This window comes from Manis pentadactyla, chromosome 16 (genome assembly GCF_030020395.1).
Source record: "Manis pentadactyla isolate mManPen7 chromosome 16, mManPen7.hap1, whole genome shotgun sequence".
Lineage (NCBI taxonomy): Eukaryota > Metazoa > Chordata > Mammalia > Pholidota > Manidae > Manis > Manis pentadactyla.
Window position 1 is genome coordinate 39228451 of NC_080034.1, and position 22852 is coordinate 39251302.

Sequence of the window (22852 nt, forward strand, 5' to 3'; positions counted from 1 at the left end):
ATAGACTATTAGCTCCCACATTAAAGAATTTGAGCAATTTTTAATTTTTGCATATGGTGTGACAAAAGGGACCAGCTTCATTATTTTTCATGTGGTTGTCTTACCACCATTTGTTGAAAAAAGTAGTTTTCCTCCACTGAATTGTCTTGGTGAAAATCAATTGCTGATAAAAAGGTTCCTTTCTAGACTCTCTATTCCATCCATCTATATGTTTATCTTTATACTAGTAACAGTGTCTTGATTAGTGTGCCTTTTAAATAAATTTTGATGGAATCTATAGTGGTTTCAAGTGTATAGCTTTTATAGCTTTTAGTTGTTTCTCTATTACATTATTTATGCATACATTATCACAGTTTACTGGTATTGCCATTTACCAGTACAAGTGAAGTATAGACTATCTCTGGAATCAGTTTTGAAATGTAGAAACCTTACTTCCCTTTATGTCCCTTTTCCTTCCCGCAAGTATATTCTTATGTATTTCCTCTACATATGTCCAGAGTTGTATGAGTGTTAATGATTTTTGCACCAAACATAATTAGAAAACTCAGGAAAAATAAAGTCTATTGTACTTACCCATAGTTTTGCTGTGTTCTTCCTTAAGTTATGAGAATAATTCATTTGTTTCCTTTCTGTTTAGAGAACTTCTTAGCCATTCTTCTAAGGTAGGTCTGCTGACAACAGATTCCTACTGTTCCTTCCCTGGAGAACATCTTTATTTTCCACTCATTCCTAAAGCATATTTTTACTGGATATAGGATTCTGGGCCAATAGTTCTTTTCTTTAAGCACTTGAGAACTATTCTGCCACTTCCTTCTAGTGTCCATCGTTTCTAATGAGAATCTGCAGTCCTTCAAATTGTTTTCCCCCAGGAGTCATTTTTGTTTTCAAACTTTGTCTCCAGTTTTCAGAAGTTTGACTATGACATGTCTTCCTGTGCATTTCTTGGAGTTATCCTGATTGAGATTCTCTCACCTTCTTGAATTGGTAGGTCTATGTCTCCTGAAAATTTGGGACATTTTTCAACCATTATTTGTTCCTTCTTTGGCTTTTTCCTCTCCTGAGACCCTGACATGAATATTAGACTCTTATGGTTCTACAGGATCCTGAAGCTCTGTTCACTTTTTAAGTCTATTTTCTCTCTGTTGTTCATGTTGGGTATTTTTATTGTTCTATCTTCAAGTTCACTAATTATTTCCTGTTACAGATTGTTTACTGTTGAGCCCATCCACTGTGTAATTTTTTACCTATTTTTTGGTTCTAAAATTTCCATTTGGTTTTCCTTTATATTTTCTATTTCTCTTCTGAGACTCTATTTTTTTTCATTTGCTTTAAGCATGTTCACAATTGCTCCTTGGAGCATTCTTAATGGCTGTGTTAAAATCCTTGTCAAATAATTCTAGCTTTTCTGCCATCTTTGTATGGACATCTATTGCCTTTTTAAATTCAGTTTCTAAGCTTCCTGATTCTTGGTATGATGAATGATTTTAGATTGAGAGCTGGACATTTCTATATAATGTTCTGAGACTCTGGATCTTATATAAACTTTCCGTTTTATTGGCTTTTTTTTTACACAGATCTGTAGAAGGGATGAGGTGCCCTCCTGTTACTGTCAGGTGAATGCAGAAGTCCAGGTTGCCTGGTTAGCCTCCCTGGACACCCAAGAGAAGAGTTCCTCATTACTGCTGGGCTGAGGTGGGAGTTCTGGCTCTAGGAGATCTAACTAGTATTTCCCTAGCCAGGATTAGCAGAGCTTGTTACTGCTCCCCACAAGGCCTCCACTTACATGGGGGTGTATGTGGCCAGTTATCACTGGACAGTGGTGAAATTCCCTCAAGTCCTGACTAGGGCTCTTCTGACACTTCCTCAGTCAGAAGGGGGCAATGCCTTGTTACTGCTCAATGGGGATAAACGCAGTTCCCTGCTTGGTTTGTTACCACCCTGGCAGGGGCTTGGGGCACTTCATTACTGGAAGTATAAGCTCCCCACTTGGTCTTTGTGACATGGGTTGGGCAGTTTTTTTCTGTGGTGGTTGATTGGAGTACAGTGGTCATTGTCTTAAATTTTCTCCTGCTGAGCTGCCTCTTTTCTGGGCCCTTAGCTAGAGAGCAGGCTTTTCTTGAGGTGTTTTTTTCTCTGTTGCTATCAATGCTTCTTGGTTGCCAGCTTCTTCAGCTCCAAGTATGGGATACATGAAGCAAAAGGAAAATCCAGAGAAGTCATTATGTTGTTCCTTGGGTCTCAAGTTCCAATTCCCTAACAGGTCTGCCTTCTTCTCTCCACTTTTCAGTCTTCTTATGCTTGTTTTATACACACATTCATGCATTCCAGGGTTTTAATTATACTTAGTAGTAAGCACATCTTACTACTAAGGAAAATACATCTTACTAAGTAGGAAAGTATATCTATTCCATCTCCCTGGAAGCAGAAGTCCCCACATTTTTTTAAGTTTTTATTTTGAAACTATTGTGGATTATACAGGAAGTTGTGAAGATAATACAGAGAAGTTCCATGTAGCTTTCACCCACTTTCCCACAATAGTTACATTACACATAACTACAGTATAAAACCTAGGAAATTGATATTAGCATGTTTGTGTATAATTATGTCATTTTTATCACATGTAACTTGAGTAACCACTACTACAATCAAGGTACAGAACTACATTCCATCACCACAAAGATCTCCTTTACATTACCCCTTTATAACAATTTCCTGCTCCCCAGCCCATACCACCATTCCAAACCCTGGCAACTACTTGTTCTCCATCTTGAGAATTCTGTCATTTATAGAGACGGAATCATGGAGTATGTGATCTTTTCAAACTGGCTCTATTTACCCAGCATATGGCCCTTGTGATCCATCCAAACATCAAAAGTTCATTCTTTTTTATTGCTGAGACATATTCCACCATGCACACATTTTTTAAAACCCCTAGGTGATCCTTTTAGTTAATGCACAGGAACTTCCTTCACCTGCTTGGCAGATGGCCACATCTCTTAATTCATGATTAAACACTTATTTGTACATACTGTGCTATGTATGGAACAAAAGAGGACATACACAATGCCCAAAAAAAGATAAGACTATGCAAAGGAAAGGTAATTTTATAGAAAACTCAAGAGCAAGAGGGCTGAGTAGCTAAGATTATTACTGTCTTTAAGGATTCTTGAGAGTAGTTTGTAGTTCATGGTGGCTAATTTTTTAAAACAAAATAAAAATTGAGGTATGACTGACACACAAACTGCATGTATTTAAAGTATAAAATTTTTTAAGTTTTGACATATACATAGATATATATAGATATATATAGATATATATACACCTGTGGAACCACCACCGTAAATATAACAAACATATCCATCATTCTCAACAGTTCTAGCTGTTCTGAGCTACACTGACCTCCCTGCTGTTCATCCAATACAATAAACAGACTTCCACTTCAGGGTCTTCATGCTTGCTGTTCCCTCTCCCTAGAAAGCTTGTGTCCTAGATATCTGCATGGCTTTCCCTACCACCACCACTCCCTTTCCTGCAGAGTCATCCATGATCTGCCTATGCCCCTTACTTGCTTTAGTTTTCTTCATGGCATGTGCCATACAACACTGGTATTTTTTATTTATTGTCTGACTTCCTCTTCAGAATATAAGCTACATAAGAGAAAGGACTTTGTTTTACTATTGTGTTCCCATCACTTAAAACAGTGTCCACCATCACAGCAATATTAGAGAGTGGTAGATCCAAAGCAAGATACTCTAGTAGGAAAAGTTCAATATTATTTTCCTTCTTGAGCACTTCATCAGTCATGTTAGATTCAGCTGCATGTAATAGAAAACTCAAAAAACTATGTGACTTTAAAAGAAAGATGTTTCTTTCTTTTTCACATAAAGTCTAAGACAGCTCTTCAGTCATTAGTAACCTTGGCTCCTTCTATCTTGCTAACACCATGCTTAGTTGTCAATTAATGGTCCAAAATGTTGCTTACACTTCAAACAAACATGATATGCACATTCCTGTCAACAAGGACAGAAAAAAACATGTCTCTACCACTTGGCCTCACCTAGCTACAAGCTTTGGGAAATGTGCTATTTGTTGCAGGCTGTGGATCCAGATTAAAAAATTAAGGGTTCTATTATTATTATAACAGATAGTAATAGATACTGGACTGGCAATTAGTCATTTCTATCTGCCACTGAAGGCACTATTGTGTTACTCTTCTTTTTGTCCCTCTGTATGTATTTTGCTCTACCAGCAGAGACATTGGACATAAAAGGATGAAGAGGGATGAAATGTAGCATTTGAGTATAGAGGTAAAATTCTTTGTTCTACCTTTTACTTCATTATTCTCTCAACAACCATTCCTCAAAGGTACTGGGATGTGATGTACAAGCAAAGAATAGGGGATGATTAGTAAATCTGTTCCTCAGGGTCACTGTGAAAGCTAATTACTTAACAAAGGGATTTGAGACCTTGGCTTCCCATGCTGTGTTCAAAGCCTTATCATTAGATGAGAATATAAGTTAATGGGCTTTCTTAATTGGCAGCAGAAGAAAGATACCTGTTCAAAAGGTACAAGTATGGAGAAACTGGATGATCACCTCCATGGGTGATCAAAATTACTAACAACAAGGGGCAGGTGGAACCTGTATGCCTGCCTATAGATGTGATATCCTAGAGACACAACCAGGGACATATACCAGAATGTAATCATGAAGAAACATCAAGCAAACTCAAAATGAATAATGAGGCACATTCCATTAAACAACAGGTGGTGAGACTGTCAAGTGTCATAAAAGCTGAGAAAGATTAGCTGAGCTAGATTAAAGAAGACTAAGAAGATTTAGCCCAAAATTAAAGTATATGATTCTAACAGAACCCTGTACAGGAAAGGGAAAAATACAAGGATAATGTTGGATCAATGGACAAAAATTAAGTATTATTTATAGATTATTCAATAACTAAACCATGGTTATGTAAGATGTACTACTTCTTAGGAAATAAAAGAATTTATGGTAAAGGATATGATATAAATAACTTAAATGGTTGAGGAAAAACATAATAAAAATATACATGTGTGTATATATAGAGAGAGAGCAAGAAAGTGCAACTAATAAAGCAAATGGGGGTAAAATGCTAACAGCTAATAACAACAGGTGATTCTGGATAAAGGGTATGTACGTGTTCTTAATACAGTTCTTGAAATTATTCTTTAAGTCTGAAATCCCTCCAATCCCTGAGGAGCAAGGACAATAAACAACATTCAGATTATTTTATTCCTGCACTTGTCTGATGAACTATTCCAGATGCTGCATTTGATTCTGTGCAAAATCTAACCGTTAAGCTTTCAATTGGGGGAGGAAGAAACAACTCCAATTAGTTAACATTTATTAAGGTTTTGTGAAAAACAATATTCCAGGCAAGGCTTCAGGTCACTTCCATCCAAGAAACCTACGGCAGGCCAGGCTCTTTTCTTCTGTTCACCAAATGTATCAAAGATACCATCTGACTGAAGCTATGTTATTGGGACAAACGTTTAATCACCACTGGACAGGATGACCAAATTAGCCAGTGGCTGTACACAAGGATCCCATCTCTCCTGTATCCTGGTATAAGGGAACTGGCATTCTGATAAACCATTTAAGTGGTGGTAGTGGAAATGATGATAGCTTAGGTTTCAACTGCACTCCAGATGGCTTTGGATTTGCCCACAGGTAAAGAAGAAAGTATATTACCCCACATCCACACTAAGTTCTTCAGTTCTTGGTGTCTAGTATTCTTGTTTGCACCTGTATAAACTGTCACATTATAGTTGACTCAGTTTCAGAATTAAAACGAGATGTCTAAAGGCATAGATCATAGCAGTAAGTTTGTCTTCTTCACAGTTTCTTACAAAGGAAATGTCTTACAATCATTAATTATAATAATAGTTTGCCCTAGGAGTTAATAAAAATGCAAAAAGAGCATACTTAGAACTATTTATTCCTATTTTGTTCACTGTCATTAAAGCTTGTTAAACTTTTAAGTCATCATCATACTGTTTTACTAAAACTATGTAAAACATTTTCTTCGAACACAAGAAATGTTTCTAAAATGGATATTCAACCTTAAAAATATAGTTTTGGAAAAGCTTCCTTTTAGGAAGGCCTGGGTTGTTACTAAGTACCTCAGGCTATTTTAAAAACCTGAATAGGTATCTGTGGTCTTTCTGTGTATACACAAATGACACCCTTTTCACACCGAGCCTGACAGTGCCATCCAAACCAGAAACTTGCTGAGCCACATGTAAGCTCAGTTGGCAAGGTTTTCTTTAACTCTTTAAATCTGCAGATTTTAATGAACGAATCTGAGCTATAAAAGTCAGATGTGTAATCAATTTCTAAGACTTAAGTCCTTCTAAAAAGATGTAACAGTGAGAAACTAAAAAACAAGTAGTCCTGGCAAAAGTTCAGAGTAGGAAGTTGACTCAGCCACTACGGAGGCTGAGCATGAAGATCATTTTTTTTTTCTATCATTAATGTACAGTTACATGAACAACATTATGGTTACTAGACTCCCCCTATTATCAAGTCCCCACCACATACCCCATTACAGTCACTGTCCATCAGTGTAGTAAGATGCTACAGAATCACTACTTAGAAGATCATTTTTTTAAAATCAGGATCTCCTATTTCTGATCTCTTGTTTACCTAGGTAAGATCATTTATTTGCCTAAATTAGTCCCTCTTCAAAATATTCACAATTTCTGTGACAAAAAGCAATCCACCTATTGCCATTTCAATTGCTACCCACAAATCTATGAAAAAGTAAACACATAGCATTATACTCTTGAGAACAGATCCTAAAACATAATTTCTCAAACCCACAAATAATCAAAATTTCCTAGAGGGCTTCCCCCAAATGTAAATTTCCTAAGCCCCATCCCAAATATATTGACTCAAAATCTGGCATCTTTATTTTGAAGTCCTTAAGGATTCTGATCATCAGCCAGGTTAACTGCTGGTTTAAAGCACCCTCTGCTATAACATTACTATAACAATAACCTCAAGGGGCAAAGATGTTTTGTTGTTTTAAATTAATAAAAAAGATATAAAATCTGAAAGTCACAAAAAGATGACAAGCCTTTCTCCTTCACCTCTGTACCCCAGCTATCCATTTATTCTTCATGGGCAACCAATATTACCAGTTGCTTATCTGTCCTTCCAGAGATCCTTTATGCACACACAGATACAAATAGACATTTCCTTTATAAAAGGATGGCAGTGAATAATACATTGTTACATGAACAAACCAAGGTACAGAACAATGTGTATCTTGGAGTTTTTCCCCATCAGTACACAGAGCTTCCTTACCCTGCTTTAAACTGCATGGTATATGCCATTTTGTGGATGTATCACACTTGATATGTAAGTCCTCTCTCACTGGACATCTACATTATTTTCAGTCTTTTGCTGCAGTACACAACCCAGTGACATAACAAATGATATTCTAAAGACACCTTTCCAGACCATGGAAATCTGCAAAATTTTACCATTGCTACTAGAATGTTTTCTGGCTATTTGAAACCCAAGAAAAAGAGAAGCTGAGGTTAAGGCAATGCTTGCCATTCTTAGCCAACATGCATGCAGTGTGGACTCTTTTTCTCCTACTTCAGCATAAAACACTTAAAATTTTCCACTTACCATATAAAGTGTTATTCATGTGAAAAATGAACCAATTGTGCTGCTAATTTTAATCAGTAGAAGTTCTATAAGTATTAAAGTTACCAAAGTCTTGCACTGGAAAACTTTACTAGAAAAAGGCAGGGTGCCCACAGGGACCCACTCTGCAGCTAAGGAAAAAGAATGTCATGCAGAGTGGATGCTGAGGAGAGAATGAGCTAGAGAAACACAACTATAATGCTTCATCTCTTCTGTAATATACAATGACTACATAAGGGGAGACAAAAGGGAACAGATATTTAAGTAAAAGAGTTGACAATTTTATTTTCACATTTCACAACACAAATGAAAACTGCTTTTTTTGTCCCACTACTCTCCTCCAAAACCATTCTCTCTTTGCTAGGAAGAGGGAGCATGTCTTCCTTGTCTTACTGTTAGAAAACACCCAGAGTCACAGCACCATGATCTCCTGGTGAAGAACAAGAAGTAATACAAAACTGATATAAAGAAGCTCCCCTCCCTCCTTATCTGTCTGGTCGAGTCATTCCTGGCCGAGTGGGTACCATCATGGGACGGGCAGGAGGTCTCATCATTGGGGGTCCAGGCATCATTGGCATGTGGCCTCCCATAGGTGGCCTCATTCCAGGAGCTGCAGGACAAAACAAAGAAAAGGGGAAAAGAGAGTCAGAAAATACTACCAGCAAGGAGCTTAATGGGATTTCCATTTAAAATAGTAGCCATCCCCTTGCAAAATGCTGGGAAAAAGACACACTTGATAGAAGTGCAACAAATTAATCATATCTGTAAATACTTAGACATTCTCAAACAAAAAACAAAAAGGTCAACACAAGAACTATATGGGAATCATGACTTAATGATAGTAAGGGGGAACTATTAATAGAATGCTTTCCAGAAATCACCAGGAATACCAGTTCCCTAAATTGACCTTTTTTTTCACAACTAAGTCACATGTTAGCCAGTCAGCTCTTTTAATCAGCTCTATCCACCATGTAACCAGAAGCTGCTTCATGAATGCACACAGACACAGAGAACAATCTTTCCACCAAGCGTTTGATGGGAGTTGTATGAAAGGTAAGCAAGAGGCCCACACGTGAGAACCTGTTAGTAACCATACTTAGCTCAAGTCAAGAAAAATAACAGGCAGTAATGTGATTTGTAACAATTAGCATACATACATAAATCTGATTTTTCTAATGCATTTTAGCAACTATTGATGAATTTTTCCAAATTTTCCATCAATATACCAGCCAAATAAATACTCCAGGGAAGGGATGGCAAGCAGAGAGGTGGGTTGGGGAGGAATACAGGCAGCTTCATGGAATTGCTCATGTTCTACTTTCTCAGCTGGGTAGGTATTTCACAGATATTCATTTTATTATTATGCCTCATAATTTTCATGTTACATATCTTTTTAAATACAAATTTTACCTAAATATTTATTTTTAAATGAATATTTTGATTAAAGGCTTGCAATAATGGTTCAAGAGAAAATTATAAATTGCATCAAACCTTATCACAAAAAGTAAAACGTAAGTATCTGCAAAGACACAAAATCCAACAGTCACATGGATTTTTTAAGATCAATTTCAACAGAAACAGAGAATAAAACTAAACTTTTAAACACCTTTTTAAAAAACCCCACCATAACATATAACCTATATTCAGCATGCCTTAAAGGAAGCTGAGCTAGATGAAAGATTGAAAATAAGGCACCTGAAAACTTATTTTATTTGGTCTCCATTGCATATTTAATTTTAATTAGTTGCCAACCTTGGCATCTAGGAAGTCTAATTAGTAATAAGTAAGTCTAGTGCCTTTTTTCAACTTACTATAGAAATGTTCAAACATACACAAGAATAGGAAAAAAAAGAGTATAATGAACACTGATGTACCCATCACCCAGCTTCAGTAATTATTCACCCATAGCCAACTTTGTTTATTGTATCCTCACCCATTCTTATCCCTGCCCACCTCCTAACTACTCAATTATTTTAATGTAAATCCCACAATTTTATTATTTTATCCTGGCTAAAAAGAACACTCAGAAGAACTGCCAACACCAAGTTCTCAAATGTCAATCATAGGCTGAAGCTGAGTTCCAGAAGTCTTCTTTAAATGGGTCATGTACTCCTTTATCCACCACATCCCTAACCCCTCTAGGAATTTGAGTTTGTGATCCTGACTTTAAGAATGTGAAAGCCATCTAAGTCACTATGAATGTGTTTTGGGTTCACAAGCCAGTTAAGGCAGAACTCTTTTTATCTATACTGTCCCATCCCTCTAAATGATCCCCACAGCAAGCATACTGAATGACTCTGGCTAGGAAGTTACTCTAATACCTTTGCACCTTGCCTTACTCTAATTGAGTTATAGTTGGATTTTTTAAGATATATGTCAGATGTATTTGCTCTTAATTACATAATTTTACTATTCTGCAAACCAATAAAATATGTGTAAAAAAAGAACTGTTTCTATGAAAATTAAGTTGATATTCAGAAAGACTCTGGCAAACCACCTCCAAAAAGTGCTAACAAATTTGGCAAGTGAGACAATCATGAAAGACTGGAACAAGATTGCCTAGTTATACAAATGGTCTCTTGCCATGTCAAAGAAAATGAAACTAAAGTTGGTAAGGAATGCATAATAGGTGTGGTTTATTGTTTTAGGCAAAAAATACATGGTGTTCCAATCAGTAGATTCATTCTCAAAGTAAAGGCCCTGGCCATGTATCAGAAAAATCTGAAAATTAATGTACATTTATATTTACATTAAAATAAAATATCTGAGGTGTAAGTTTTTTCCTCTTTCTAAACAAAAGACTACCAAGACTAAGGATTCTTTCATATACTAATCTGGCCTAACTAACCAGCAAGGTTAAATCATCAGCAGGAGATAGCTCTGCTCCAAATCAAAACTGAGCAAAGTAGTAGCACAAGTATCTCTCCCCTTCCCTTTACGCCACAGTGGGACAAACTCATCTACCTTCCTCTTCATTATAAACTGCCAAAAGTTGGAAGGATGCAAGGCAGCAGGACGGAGGGCAAAGGAAACAAGAGGCAGCCTTACTCTGCTTTTAGTAGCACAAGGTCTTTGGATACCCTCCAACTGTACTGATAAACCAAATATTTCTTTTTTTATCATTACAGATTCACTAAATATAATTTGTTGCAGTAGTAACATTTAGACAGCTAATTCAGAATCCACTTATATAGAGAACTAAATCACAACACAGCCTCCTAGAAATAAAAAAAAAAAGAGATTCCAACTTACCAGGCCCCACTGGCATCATCCCAGGAGGCGGAGGGCCCATCATTGGCATCATGGGAGGGCCCCCCATATGGGGTGCTGGCATCATACCAGGACGGGGAGGACCCGCTGAAATTAAGAATGGGGCTACAGGTTAAAATATGCTCATATTAACATTTTCTCTTCTTAACGAAACTAATAGGGCCTCATGATTTGGTCTAAATTCTGTAACAATAGACTTATGTTTTCTTGTTTATCAGTATATCCACAAAAAATCAGCATGCCACAAAACTTTAGCTACTGTATGTCTAAAAAGCAGTAACAAGCCTGCCTGGGCAGAAGTTAAAATCAAATCATGTTTCCCAGGTTAAAAAAATTCTAAGAGTTTAATTTTTAGAGACAGAGTACTATACCTTCTGTAGAGCTCCTGACAAAAAGCTGATGAATTTAAGCCACAAGTACTTAATATCAGATTCTATTTTTAAATCAAAACCTAAGTTTAAAAGATTCTTTGGAAAGATGCATTTGCAGAGATATTCCTGACAGTACCATTTATAACAGCAACAGTTTGGAACAACTTAAATATCTAACAATAAGAAAATGGTATGGTTATGGTCCACTCATCCCTTAGCCTATTCTATTATGAAAAATAGTGGAACTGAGTGCCAGCCGGTCGGGACAGAGCAGGACAGAGAGGTGATCTAAGAGCTGCTGTGAGCTGAGGCTTGATCAGGCCCCAGGATGGCAGGAGCCCAGGAAGGATAGTGGGCCAGATCTACCTGTGTTAATGTATAACTCTTATAAATAGCCTATTTTCTGATTCTATAACAATGATTACTTAGAGGACTGAGTTTAGATTTCTGAGTTCAATTTCAGTCTGAACCCTCCCAGGAAAGCCAAACCATTTATAGCCTACTTACATAATCTCCTACTGTCTATAACCCAGAAACAATAAAGCTTTCCAGAGAGGAGAGGCCTTTGAACCACTCTGCTTCCAACCATCTAATTCTGGTCTTTCACAAGATATGTATTGGTGTTAGGTGGGTTTGAAAATAGGGAGAAAGACTGAGGAGTTTATCAACTACTTCAATCATCTAGTGGTGTCTTCAGAGCAGTAAGTAATTCAATATACTCATCATTACCTCTTTGTCTATTAGCTCACCTAATCACAGGTACATTCTTAGTTTTCCACTGACAATGTCTCAGATCCACTTGGATGCCACTAATATAATATCCTAGTAATAATGCAATCAGAAAATAACTCTAATAATATTTCAGAAATTATATCACTGAGGTTGTTTTCTATTACTATCTACATCCTCATTCAATGAGCATTTGAAAGCCAACTGTGAGATAATCTAACAAAATCAAAGGATAATCTGTCCAATTACACCCCCTTAAGATAAAAACTATAAACTTACGGAGACTTGGGGGAGGTGGGATCATTGCCCCTGCAGGAGGAGGAGCAGAGAATGGAGTAGGAGGTATCTTTCCTTGTTGAAATGCAGCCGCTTAGGAAACAGTGATAAAAACCAGTAAGTGAATAAGAATCAATACCCATATATAAAATAAACACTTTCTTTTAAATCACTAATGGTCCCAATTATTTCACTCTAAAAAGTTTCATCTAAAATTACATCATGGCCTCTACAGTTTTTAAATCAACTTTATGTATTCACCTGCTAATATTGCAATTAATTGGCTTTCTGATTTGGGCTTTTAATCTCTTTTTATTTAGTCAGCATTTCTACGGTTAATTAACTATGATGGACTGGAGCTAAAACCTCCCAACTATCAATGTATTACCAAAGAGAAACAGTCATCTTTAATCTGCACATGTAGTTTATAACCAATTCAAGCCATTCAATTTTAAAGAAAAACGCGTGAATGGCCCAAAGGCCAGGCTGTGTAAAACTTCAATCCTTCCTATGTATGTTGTTCTGAGGCAAAACAATACACCACTTTGGCTTACCAGTTTTGAAAATTAATGCACCAATAGACATGAAAGAAAGATTTCAAAACAAGATTATGATCTTAAAAAATGTCTAATAAAATCAGATTTTAATTTTCTTTCAGACAATATGAGGCATAAAAGAGAAAGAATAGAAAGAAAAAGATGATCATTTGGTTTTAGAAAGGAGTCACAAATAAATACTAAAATACACACTCAGAAAGTCTATTCCTGAAGGTAAGCTCTTCCCAGTTCAATGTAGCCCACAGCCCAACCCAGCCCACAAACCACCCCTTCCCATCCCACTCCATCCCCACCAGTGCAAAGGAAGACAAATAACCCAAATAAGTCACTGATAATTCATGAGGACCAGATCCAAAAACCAGACCTAAAGTGGAGATTTATGAATAGTTATTCATATGTCTCTAAATAGAGCCTGTACTCTATAAGGGGTCATATCCCAATAAAGGTTTTGCCAATCAAAAAGGTACCTCTCCCACACCCTGTGTAGGAAAGCTTAAAAAGACTGAAGAGCGAGTGGCAAAGCCATTGGTTCAGTAGCAGACTCAATGTCAACATAATGACAGACATCATGAGGTGTGTCCCTGAGGGCACCTCCTCTCTAAGACTTTCATCAGAAGTGTTTACTTATCCTAAATTCTTTGGCTGCATACAAAAAATAAGCAAATAAATATAATGCTAAGAAATTTCTAATATCTTTTCAAATAGAGGGAAAAAAATTTACATTATAATTTATTTTTTTCTAATGTACTGGGATAACATCAAAGATTTGTTCCTTAACAATCCAGGAGGGAGAAAGGGAGTAGATGAAAGTATTCAGTGGCTCTCAACCAGGGGCCAATTTTGCCTCTTTGGGGGACACTGGACAATGCCTGGAGGCATTTTTAGTCACCACAACTGGGAACTGCTACTGGCATCCAGTGGGTAGATAGCAGGACTGCTGCTGACCATCCTACAATGTATAGGAAAGCCCCCACAACAAAGAATTATCTGGCCCCAAATGTCAACAATGCTAAGTTTGAGAACCTTGGTATAAATGCAACAAGCCTGTTGCTGCTGGATGATGGGAATGGGGGCTAAAAGGGTGACCATGGGAGGTTCATTAAACTTGTCTACTTTGTTTGAAATTTGCCATACTAGTTTGGGGTTTTTTTAAAAAGTCACATCACAATCAAAGTCCACATTTGCTACCAGCTCTGAGATAATGAACAAGAAAGAGCATATTTCAAACATATTAGGATACTCTAGCATAGAAATGTAACATCTCGTTCTGTCAGTGCCTTGGACTCAACCAACCTAAACAACAAAAATGGTCCTAATTAAACAAAAGGAGTATGACATGTACAGCAGGGGTCAAAAACACACCCAAACTATTTTGTTACATCAGTTGCTCCCTTTTTGACGAGCTACCTTTGTCAGGTCTACAAAAACTAAGAAATTCAAACTCTCATGAACTCTTTGAAAAGAACTACAACCTCTCCCACAGGAAAGCAGTTTTTTATAACTATGGATCACCAGTAAGGAGGTTTTACATAAATCTGTTACTAAATCTGGTCCATGCCAATAAAGAAATACTAGACAATTCATTCCTCTCTGCCCCACTCCAGCCTAACCAATACCTGAATGCTCTAACCTCAATTATTAGTATTAATGTGTTCCTATGTCCCTGGGAAACCAATGACCTTCCACTTCTTTCATTCAACACATCAGAATCCTCTTGTTTACTATTCAGAATGAGTTGCTTCTGTGAAAAACAACAGAGAGACGGGGACAAGAAAGAATGAGATCATTCTACCACATCAGAACAAGAGATTGAAACGCACTTGTTTTGTCAATTAGGCTCTGAGCCTGCTCTTCCATCCATTTCTGATAGTAGTCTTTCACATTCTCTTTGTGTTTCCTACCACTGCAGTGTGTCTTTCTCACAGATGGCTGTAAAACAAAACGGTACTATCAGTTACAGAACAAATTTTCAAAACCAGAAACTTTATAAAGCCTTATCTTTAAGTTGGAACTTGGCTACCTTTAGCAGCTGTAGCTGGGTGCTAAAGGATCACTTGTAAAGATTACCCAAAAATATATTGTAGTGATTTATCTACTATTTTTCTTATCTAAATCGGAGGTCAGCAAACTGCAACCCGTGTGGCCAGTCACCTGATTTTGTAAAAAGAACAAGTATAGTAACAGTGTCATTCATTTGTTTATGTATTGTCTATGTCTTCTCTCTACAACAGCAGAGTTAATTGCAACAAAGACCATATTGTCCACAAACTTACAATAATTACAATCTGGCACTTTATGAAAAAGTTTGCAAACCCCTGATCTAGAACACAATGCCATTTTAATGCCCTTTCTTAGTTTATTCTATGGCAGAATTAGAGCTTACATATATTTAACACTGTTTATGAGAAAGTATTATTTTAAATGACTTAGGGGGTCTACAATATGGTAAACAAATCACATACAGATCTTTGTCTCTAGCCCACTGGCCATTTGTTCTTTGATAGCTTTATTGAGATAAAATTGACATAACATAAACTCAACACATTTAACCTCTTAGTCTTTTTTTATTATTAAGGTATCATTGATATACAATCTTATGCAGGTTTCTCATGAGCAACATTGCGGTTACTACATTCACCCATATATTAAGTCCCGCCCAACACCCCATTGCAGTCACTGTCCATCAGCATAGTAAGATGCTATAAAGTCACTACTTGTCTTTTCTGTGCTACACTGCCTTCCCCGTGACCCCCCTACATTATGTGTGCGAATCATAATACACCTTAATCCCCTTCTCTCTCTTTCCCCACCCACCCTCCCCACCCGCTTTTCCTTTGGTTACAACTAGTCCTTTTTGGAGTCTGTAAACCTCTTAGTTTTTTTTTTCTTTTAGTTTTTTTATGTTAACATTTATTTAACACTTACTACATGCCAGATAACATGCTATATCTTTACAAGATGTGTCTCAATCTTTATAAAAATCACATGTGCATGACACAATGGATACAAATCAGAACCAATCACTGATGCATGCAACAGGGACAAATCTCAAAACTATGCTGAGTAAAATAAATCAGACACACACACACAGAGTATAGTCTATAAGATTCTATTCATATTAAGCTTAAAAACCAGTAATACTGATCTTTGGTAATAAAAATAAGATCAGTCAGGGCCAGGGTGCAGGGAACTGACTGCAAAGCAACAGAAGAAAACTTACTGGGGTGATGGAAATGTTCTACATCTTGATGTAGAAATCAAGTTGTATTCATTGGACAAGTCATCAAACTGTACACTTAAAATGTGTGAATTTCACTGAACACTTTTTTTATTTTTTATTAAAGTATCATTGATATACAATCACATGGGCAACATTGTGGTTACTACATTCCCCCCATTATCATGGCCCCACCACATACCCCATTAAAGTCACTGTCCATCAGCGTAGTAAGTTGCTATATATAGAGTCACTGGTCTTTGTGCTATACTTCCTTCCCCGTGCCCACACCCTACATTATACATGCTAATCTTAACGCCCCTTATTCCCCTTCTCCCTCCCTTCCATCCACCCTCCCCAGTCCCTTCCCCTTTGGTGAGTCTGCTGCTGTTTTCTTCCTTCAGTTTTTGCTTTGTTCTTATGCTCCACAGATGAGTGAAATCATTTGATACTTGTCTTTCTCCACCTGGCTTATTTCACTGAACACAATACCCTCTAACTCCATCCATGTTGTTGCATATGGTAGGATTTGTTTTCTTCTTATGGCTGAATAATATTCCCTTGTGTATAAGTACCACATCTTCTTTATCCATTCATCTACTGATGGACACTTAGGTTGCTTCCATTTCTTGGCTATTGTAAATAGTGCTGCGATAAACAGAGGAGTACATATGTCTTTTTGAATCTGTGATCCCATTTTCTTAGGGTAAATTCCTAGGAGTGGAATTCCTGGGTCAAATGGTACTTCTGAGTTTTTTGAGGAACCTCCATACTGCTTTCCACAGTGGTTGAACTAATTTACATTCCTACCAGCAGTGTAGGGGGGTTCCCCTTTCTCCACAACCTCGCCAACATTTGTTGTTGTTTACCTTTTCTATGTTGGCCATCCTAACTGGTGTGAGGTGATATCTCATTGTGGTTTTAATTTGCATTTCCGTGATGATTAGTGATGTGGAGCATCTTTTCATGTGCCTGTTGGCCATCTGAATTTCTTCTTTGGAGAAGTGTCTGTTCATATCCTTTGCCCATTTTTTAATCAGGTTATTTGCTTTATGGTTGTTGAGGTGCATGAGCTCTTTATATATTTTGAATGTCAACCCCTTATCGGATATGTCATTTATGAATATATTCTCCCATACTCTAAGATGCCTTTTTGTTCTGCTGATGATGTCCTTTGCTGTACAGAAGCTTTTTAGTTTGACATAGCCCCACTCATTCATTTTTGCTTTTGTTTCCTTTGTCTGGGGAGATATGTTCATGAAAAAGTTGCTCATGTTTATATTCAAGAGAGTTTTGCCTATGTTTTCTTCTAAGAGTTTTATGGTTTCATGACTTACGTTCAGGTCTTTGATCCATTTTGAGTTTACTTTTGTGTATGGAGTTAGACAGTAATTCAGTTTCATTCTCTTATATGCAGCTGTCCAGTTTTGCCAACACCAGCTGTTGAAGAGGCTGTCATTTCCCCACTGTATATCCATGGCTCCTTTATCATATATTAACTGACAATATATGCTTGGGTTAGTATCTGGGCTCTCTAATCTGTTCCATTGTCTATGGGTCTGTTCTTGTGCCAGTACTAAATTGTCTTGATTACTGTGGCTTTGTAGTAGAGCTTGAAGTTGGGGAGCTTAATCCCCCCTGCTTTATTCTTCTTTCTCAGGATTGCTTTGGCTATTCAGGGTCTTTTGTGGTTCCACATGAATTTTAGAACTATTTCTTCCAGTTTGTTGAAGAATGCTGTTGATATTTTTGTAAGGATTGCATTGAATCTGTATATTGCTTTAGGTAGGATAGCCATTTTGAAAATATTAATTCTTCCTCCCCAAGAGCATGGGATGAATTTCCACTTATTAGTGTCCTCTTTAATTCACTGAACACATTTTTATAAATTACAATTCAATACAATTGATGAAAAAAGTCACAGGTTTTTATCTTCTATTTATGCTTAAAAACTTGTCTCAAAACATATAGCTGCTAGGCAGCAAACCAAGGCTTGGAATCCAGATCTCATTCAGGTGCTCCTCATGGCTGCCTAACTACTTCCTACTGGTTTATCTTCTCTTCATATGATTGCTTCAGTGGCAGCAGATATGACCAGTCATGTGAGTAAAGACTATGTTTTCATGGGTCCAGTATATTTCAAAATATCGTTCCTTGTCTCCCAAACCACTGTGTGCATTAATACAGCAACAATGCCTTAAGTCTAAGAACAAAATCATGCCCAAGAACCAGGAAAAGTTCAGACGTTACAGCACTGAATGTTTTATATGTTTCAAAGTCCACCACAGGAAACTGCTTCAATCACCATGGAAATTTCCTACTATTTTCACAAGACATCATGTTAGAAACAATAGTATTACAAGGGTTCCTGGCATTTCTCATAAAGAAACATATATTATAAAAAGATACTTTTCAATTCTCTGAAATCTGGCATTACCAAAATGAGAGAGTATATGACAATATAGTGCTGAAAAGGGGTAGACAGGCATAGCTCCATCACTAAATTATGACTACAGGTTTGACCTAAGGGCAGGGTTAGGGACAGAAACAAAACAGAAAGACTGAGAATCTATAAGCAAGCTACTAACAATACACCCCTATTGGAGAAGCCTCCTCCAGGACAGTCTATAATAATATTTCTAACTATTATTTCTTCAAAAGAAACCACTCTACTTACATATTCCACAAATCTATTAATGCTGAACTGTATCTGACCATGTGTTACAAAGAAGTCCAAATGAACTGACAACAGAGAAATTATTGGCTAAGTTCTTGCAGCTACTATTCAAGATGACATGATCAAAAGTCCTGATTTAATTAGAATTTAATCAGAGGCAGCAAAGTATAAAGCTGCTGTTCTCAAGCTGTGGCTCATATACACCTAAGGATGTCTTATAACCTACCTTTCAGGGGGTCTGCAAGTTCAAAGTAGTTTTATAATAACACTAAGACATTAGTTTCCTTTTCCATTATATTGGCATTTGCACTGTTGCCGCCAAATTCCTGGCACTTTAGAATGAATCAAGACAATGGTGACCCAATGCATTGAGATCATTGTATTTTTCAATGTAATGTACTCACAGGGACAAAAAGTCAGTTTCACTAAGACGATCCTCAGTAAAGCAGTTCAATTATTAATTTAATTCAATCTCAAGCCTTCAGTTCATTCCTTTTTAGTATTCTGGGTAACAAAATGAAAAATATGTACAAAGCACTTCTGCTGTATGCCAAAATATGCTATTTCAAGAAAAGCAGGCATGCAATTGTTCATGTTGCATGGAGCACCATTTTTACTTAAAAGAATGATTGAGAAACAAATTGGTTATTCAGACTTTTCAAAAATAAGTGAAAGTGAAGTGGGCCTGTCACTTCAAGGAAAGCAATTGATAGTATTTGTTGCAAATGATAAAACTTGAACTTTCAAACAAAAATTAGAACTTTAAAAAACCTTATCTGCCACCATAAGCCTGTCAGCTTCCCAATACTTAAAACCATTTCTGACTACACTGTGACTTTAATGAAAGTCAATTTTTACCTTGTATAATCAAATGTGTCAACACTCAGAAGACCTGAATAACTGAGTGAACCAATATTTTTCAAATGACCAAAGCATGTTAGAAAATCATGAATGGTAAAAGATCTGCTCAAAGTGCAAGATAAGACCAGTGAATTGTAATGTAACACAGGATGGAAAGTTTGATATGGTTTCAGATTCCACACAGCAGCTAACCATGTGTTGAGTTTTGGCGCAGTAATATAAGGTGTTAAAGAATTATCCCCGATTATCTAAAAAGGCTACTAAAAATACTCCTCTTTTTAAAAATTTCATATCCATGTGAGGCTGGATTCTTCATATACTTCAACCAAAACATAGTGTGACAGATTTAATGCAGACGAGAATCCAGCCATTCCTTTTTACGTCAGACACAGATGTTTGCAAAGTGTTAAAACAATACCATTCTTCACACTAAGTTTTTTGCCTCGGAAAATAGCTATTTTTCACTTTTAACTGTTATTTGTGTTACAAGTAAAAAGTTTGTTATTGTTACTTTTAAATGAATTAAGTATATTTAAAATCTTGAGTTTGTTTCAAATACAGCAAATATTAATAGAACCCACTAATTTTTAAGACTGTAAAGGGATCATAAGACAAAAAAGATCTGAGAGCTGCAGGTATATTTCTGGAGTCAGACTGCCTAGTTTCATCTGCCAACTCTACAGAACTCACTGGTTTTGTAACATCCAGTCAGTTTTTTGCCAAACACTGCCTCAGTTTCCCTCTCTGTAAAATGCAGAGAAGCCTAACCTCATAGGATTATCATGAGCATTAAACAAAATGACACATGTAGAATTTGGAACACTGCCTGACAGAGTAAATATTCCATCTTAGTTGCTGTTACTATTTAATATTTTAATCAAATCGAAGTACTCGGTTTAAAATTTAAGTACTTTTTCCATTTGCAACAACACAGATGGAGCTAAAAGGTATTATGCTCAGTAAAATAAGCCAGGCGGAGATAGACAAGTACCAAACGATTTCACTCATGTGTGGATTATAACAACAAAGCAAAACTGAAGGAACAAAACAGCAGCAGACTCACAGACTCCAAAAGAGGGCTGGCGGTAAACAAAGCGAAGCGGGTGGGGAGAGAGGGAGAAGGGGATTAAGGGGTATTATGATCAGCACACATAATATAGGGGGTGCATGGGGAAGTACAGCACATAAAAGACAAGTAGTGACCTTTATCTTGTATCTACCTACCACTTCAGCATTTTATTAAAAATAATAATAATAAAGAGAAATGTGGTATCCACATATAAATCAAGTATAAAAATCAAATGAGTATTCATATTTGAACTGTTTATAGTTCATAATACATGAGCAAAACCGAAAGTTTCTGTGATGACTGCCCTTGTACTGTTCACCATGTAACTTATTCACTATGTAAGAATTTGTTCTCCATGTAAGAACTTGTTCGTTATTCTTCAGAAGATTGGAGACTGACGAAAATTAGACTTGGGGTGGATTAATGATTGTGCATTGAGCATTGAGTCCCCTATACAGAATTTTATTGTTGTTAACAACCATTTGATCAATAAATATAAGAGATGCCCTCACAAAAAAAAAAAGAAAAGACAAGTAGTGACTCTATATCATCTTACTGAGCTGATGGACAGTGACTGCAATGGGGTGTGGGGCAGGACTTGATAATATGGGTGAATGTAGCAACCACAATGTTGCTCACGTGAAACCTGCCCTGCATAAGACTGTATATCAATGATACCTTAATAGAAGAAAAAAAATACTCAGAAGAAAATTTAAACATTTCTTTCCAATTTAATCAACCAAATATTTGAGTGCACTGTTTGAGTGCACTGTGAACTTAGGGCACTCCCCTGGAATTTTGTCCTATCAATTTTTTTCATCTTCAAACTTGCTAGAGCTTTACTATTTTGGGTCTCCATTGAAAACGGTGCTGGAAGACTAACAACTTGGAATTATAAAGACAGTTATTACAGAAAGGGTGGAAAAATAATTTTCCCCAAATTTATTTTCTACAAGCAGTAGTCTTTATACCTCAACAGGATGAAAAGCACAAACTTACCTCTAAAAACAAATCTATCTAATTTATTACATATAACGTTTTTTGAAACTGAAAAGAAACACTACTTACAGAATCATGGGTGAGGTATGTATCGCAGTAGTCACAATAAAACCTGGAAAGAGAAGGCAGGCAGAAAAAACGAGAAGGTGACAAACAGTTAACAGATGACCATCCACCGAACGGCTGTTCACTAAAGGTAAAAAAAAAAAAAAAAAAAAGGCCTATTCATGATTCGAAGACGTCAAACCAAGTGTCGTGACACACAGCAGGCTTTTTTGTTGCCTTATACGGAGTCGACCTCCACACTACAAAAGAGGTGTCTATAGAGTCCCGGTCTCCCTCCCTACCCCCGACTCCCTGGCTTCTCGGACGCTTCACGTGCCAGAACTCGCTCTGCGCTCCCCGACAGGGTCACAGCTAGCGATCGCAACCGCGAACGCCCCCAGATTCAGGTTTCCACTCACTTAGGCATGTTGCTCCGTGGGCCTGTGGCCACTCCGTTTCGCGCCGCCCGGAAATGACGCGATAGCAAGCGCCAACACCGCGGACTGATGAAGTCAACACGACTTCCGTAACCCGAACCAGTCATCCAATGCGGCCTCCGAGCTGCCCGGCGACTATTAACCCGCGTCGGTGACCTAATGAGGGGCGGGGCTTTTCCCATTGTTTTTCCTATTACCTATACAGGGGCGGGGAAATGCTACGGGTCCCTACGAGGTCAATCCACGCCCTTGTACGGAGAAAGTTTCCGGAAGAGTGTTACTCTCTGGACAGATAGCTAATGATTGCTTGCTGTGTGCCAGGCACTGCTGTAAATGCTGAGAAGATAGCAGTGATTAAATCACAGGAGTCCTTGTCCTCATGGCTTTGACATTAAAGTTGGGGAAGACAAATAATGTCAATATACAGTAGGTTAGTTGGAGCCAAATGCTACGGGGCGCGGGGCAGGGGGCGGTGTTGAACGAAGCAGGGAAGAGGGGAGTTCAACCTTAAATAAGACAGACACCTTGCTGAGTAGGTGATAACGGAGAAATAGCAGGTATCTTAAAGCAATAAAGACAGGTGCAAACCACTTTTACATAGCGTCTCTTTTTCGAGTCTCATTAATCCAGGGAGGTGGTAGAATGCCCAG

At 37.3% G+C, this 22852-nt stretch overlaps 1 protein-coding gene across 1 annotated transcript; it reads right to left on the reverse strand.

The window, feature by feature from the left end:
* Positions 1-7953: 7953 nt before the first annotated feature.
* On the reverse strand, positions 7954-22354 carry SNRPC (small nuclear ribonucleoprotein polypeptide C). Its single transcript, XM_057494088.1, has 6 exons — positions 22185-22354; positions 21790-21832; positions 14718-14826; positions 12344-12433; positions 10947-11051; positions 7954-8304 (listed from the first exon to the last, which is right to left on the reverse strand). Exons 1-6 carry the CDS (start codon positions 22307-22309, stop codon positions 8180-8182), a joined length of 597 nt encoding a protein of 198 aa, XP_057350071.1. The 5' UTR covers positions 22310-22354; the 3' UTR covers positions 7954-8179.
* Positions 22355-22852: the final 498 nt, after the last annotated feature.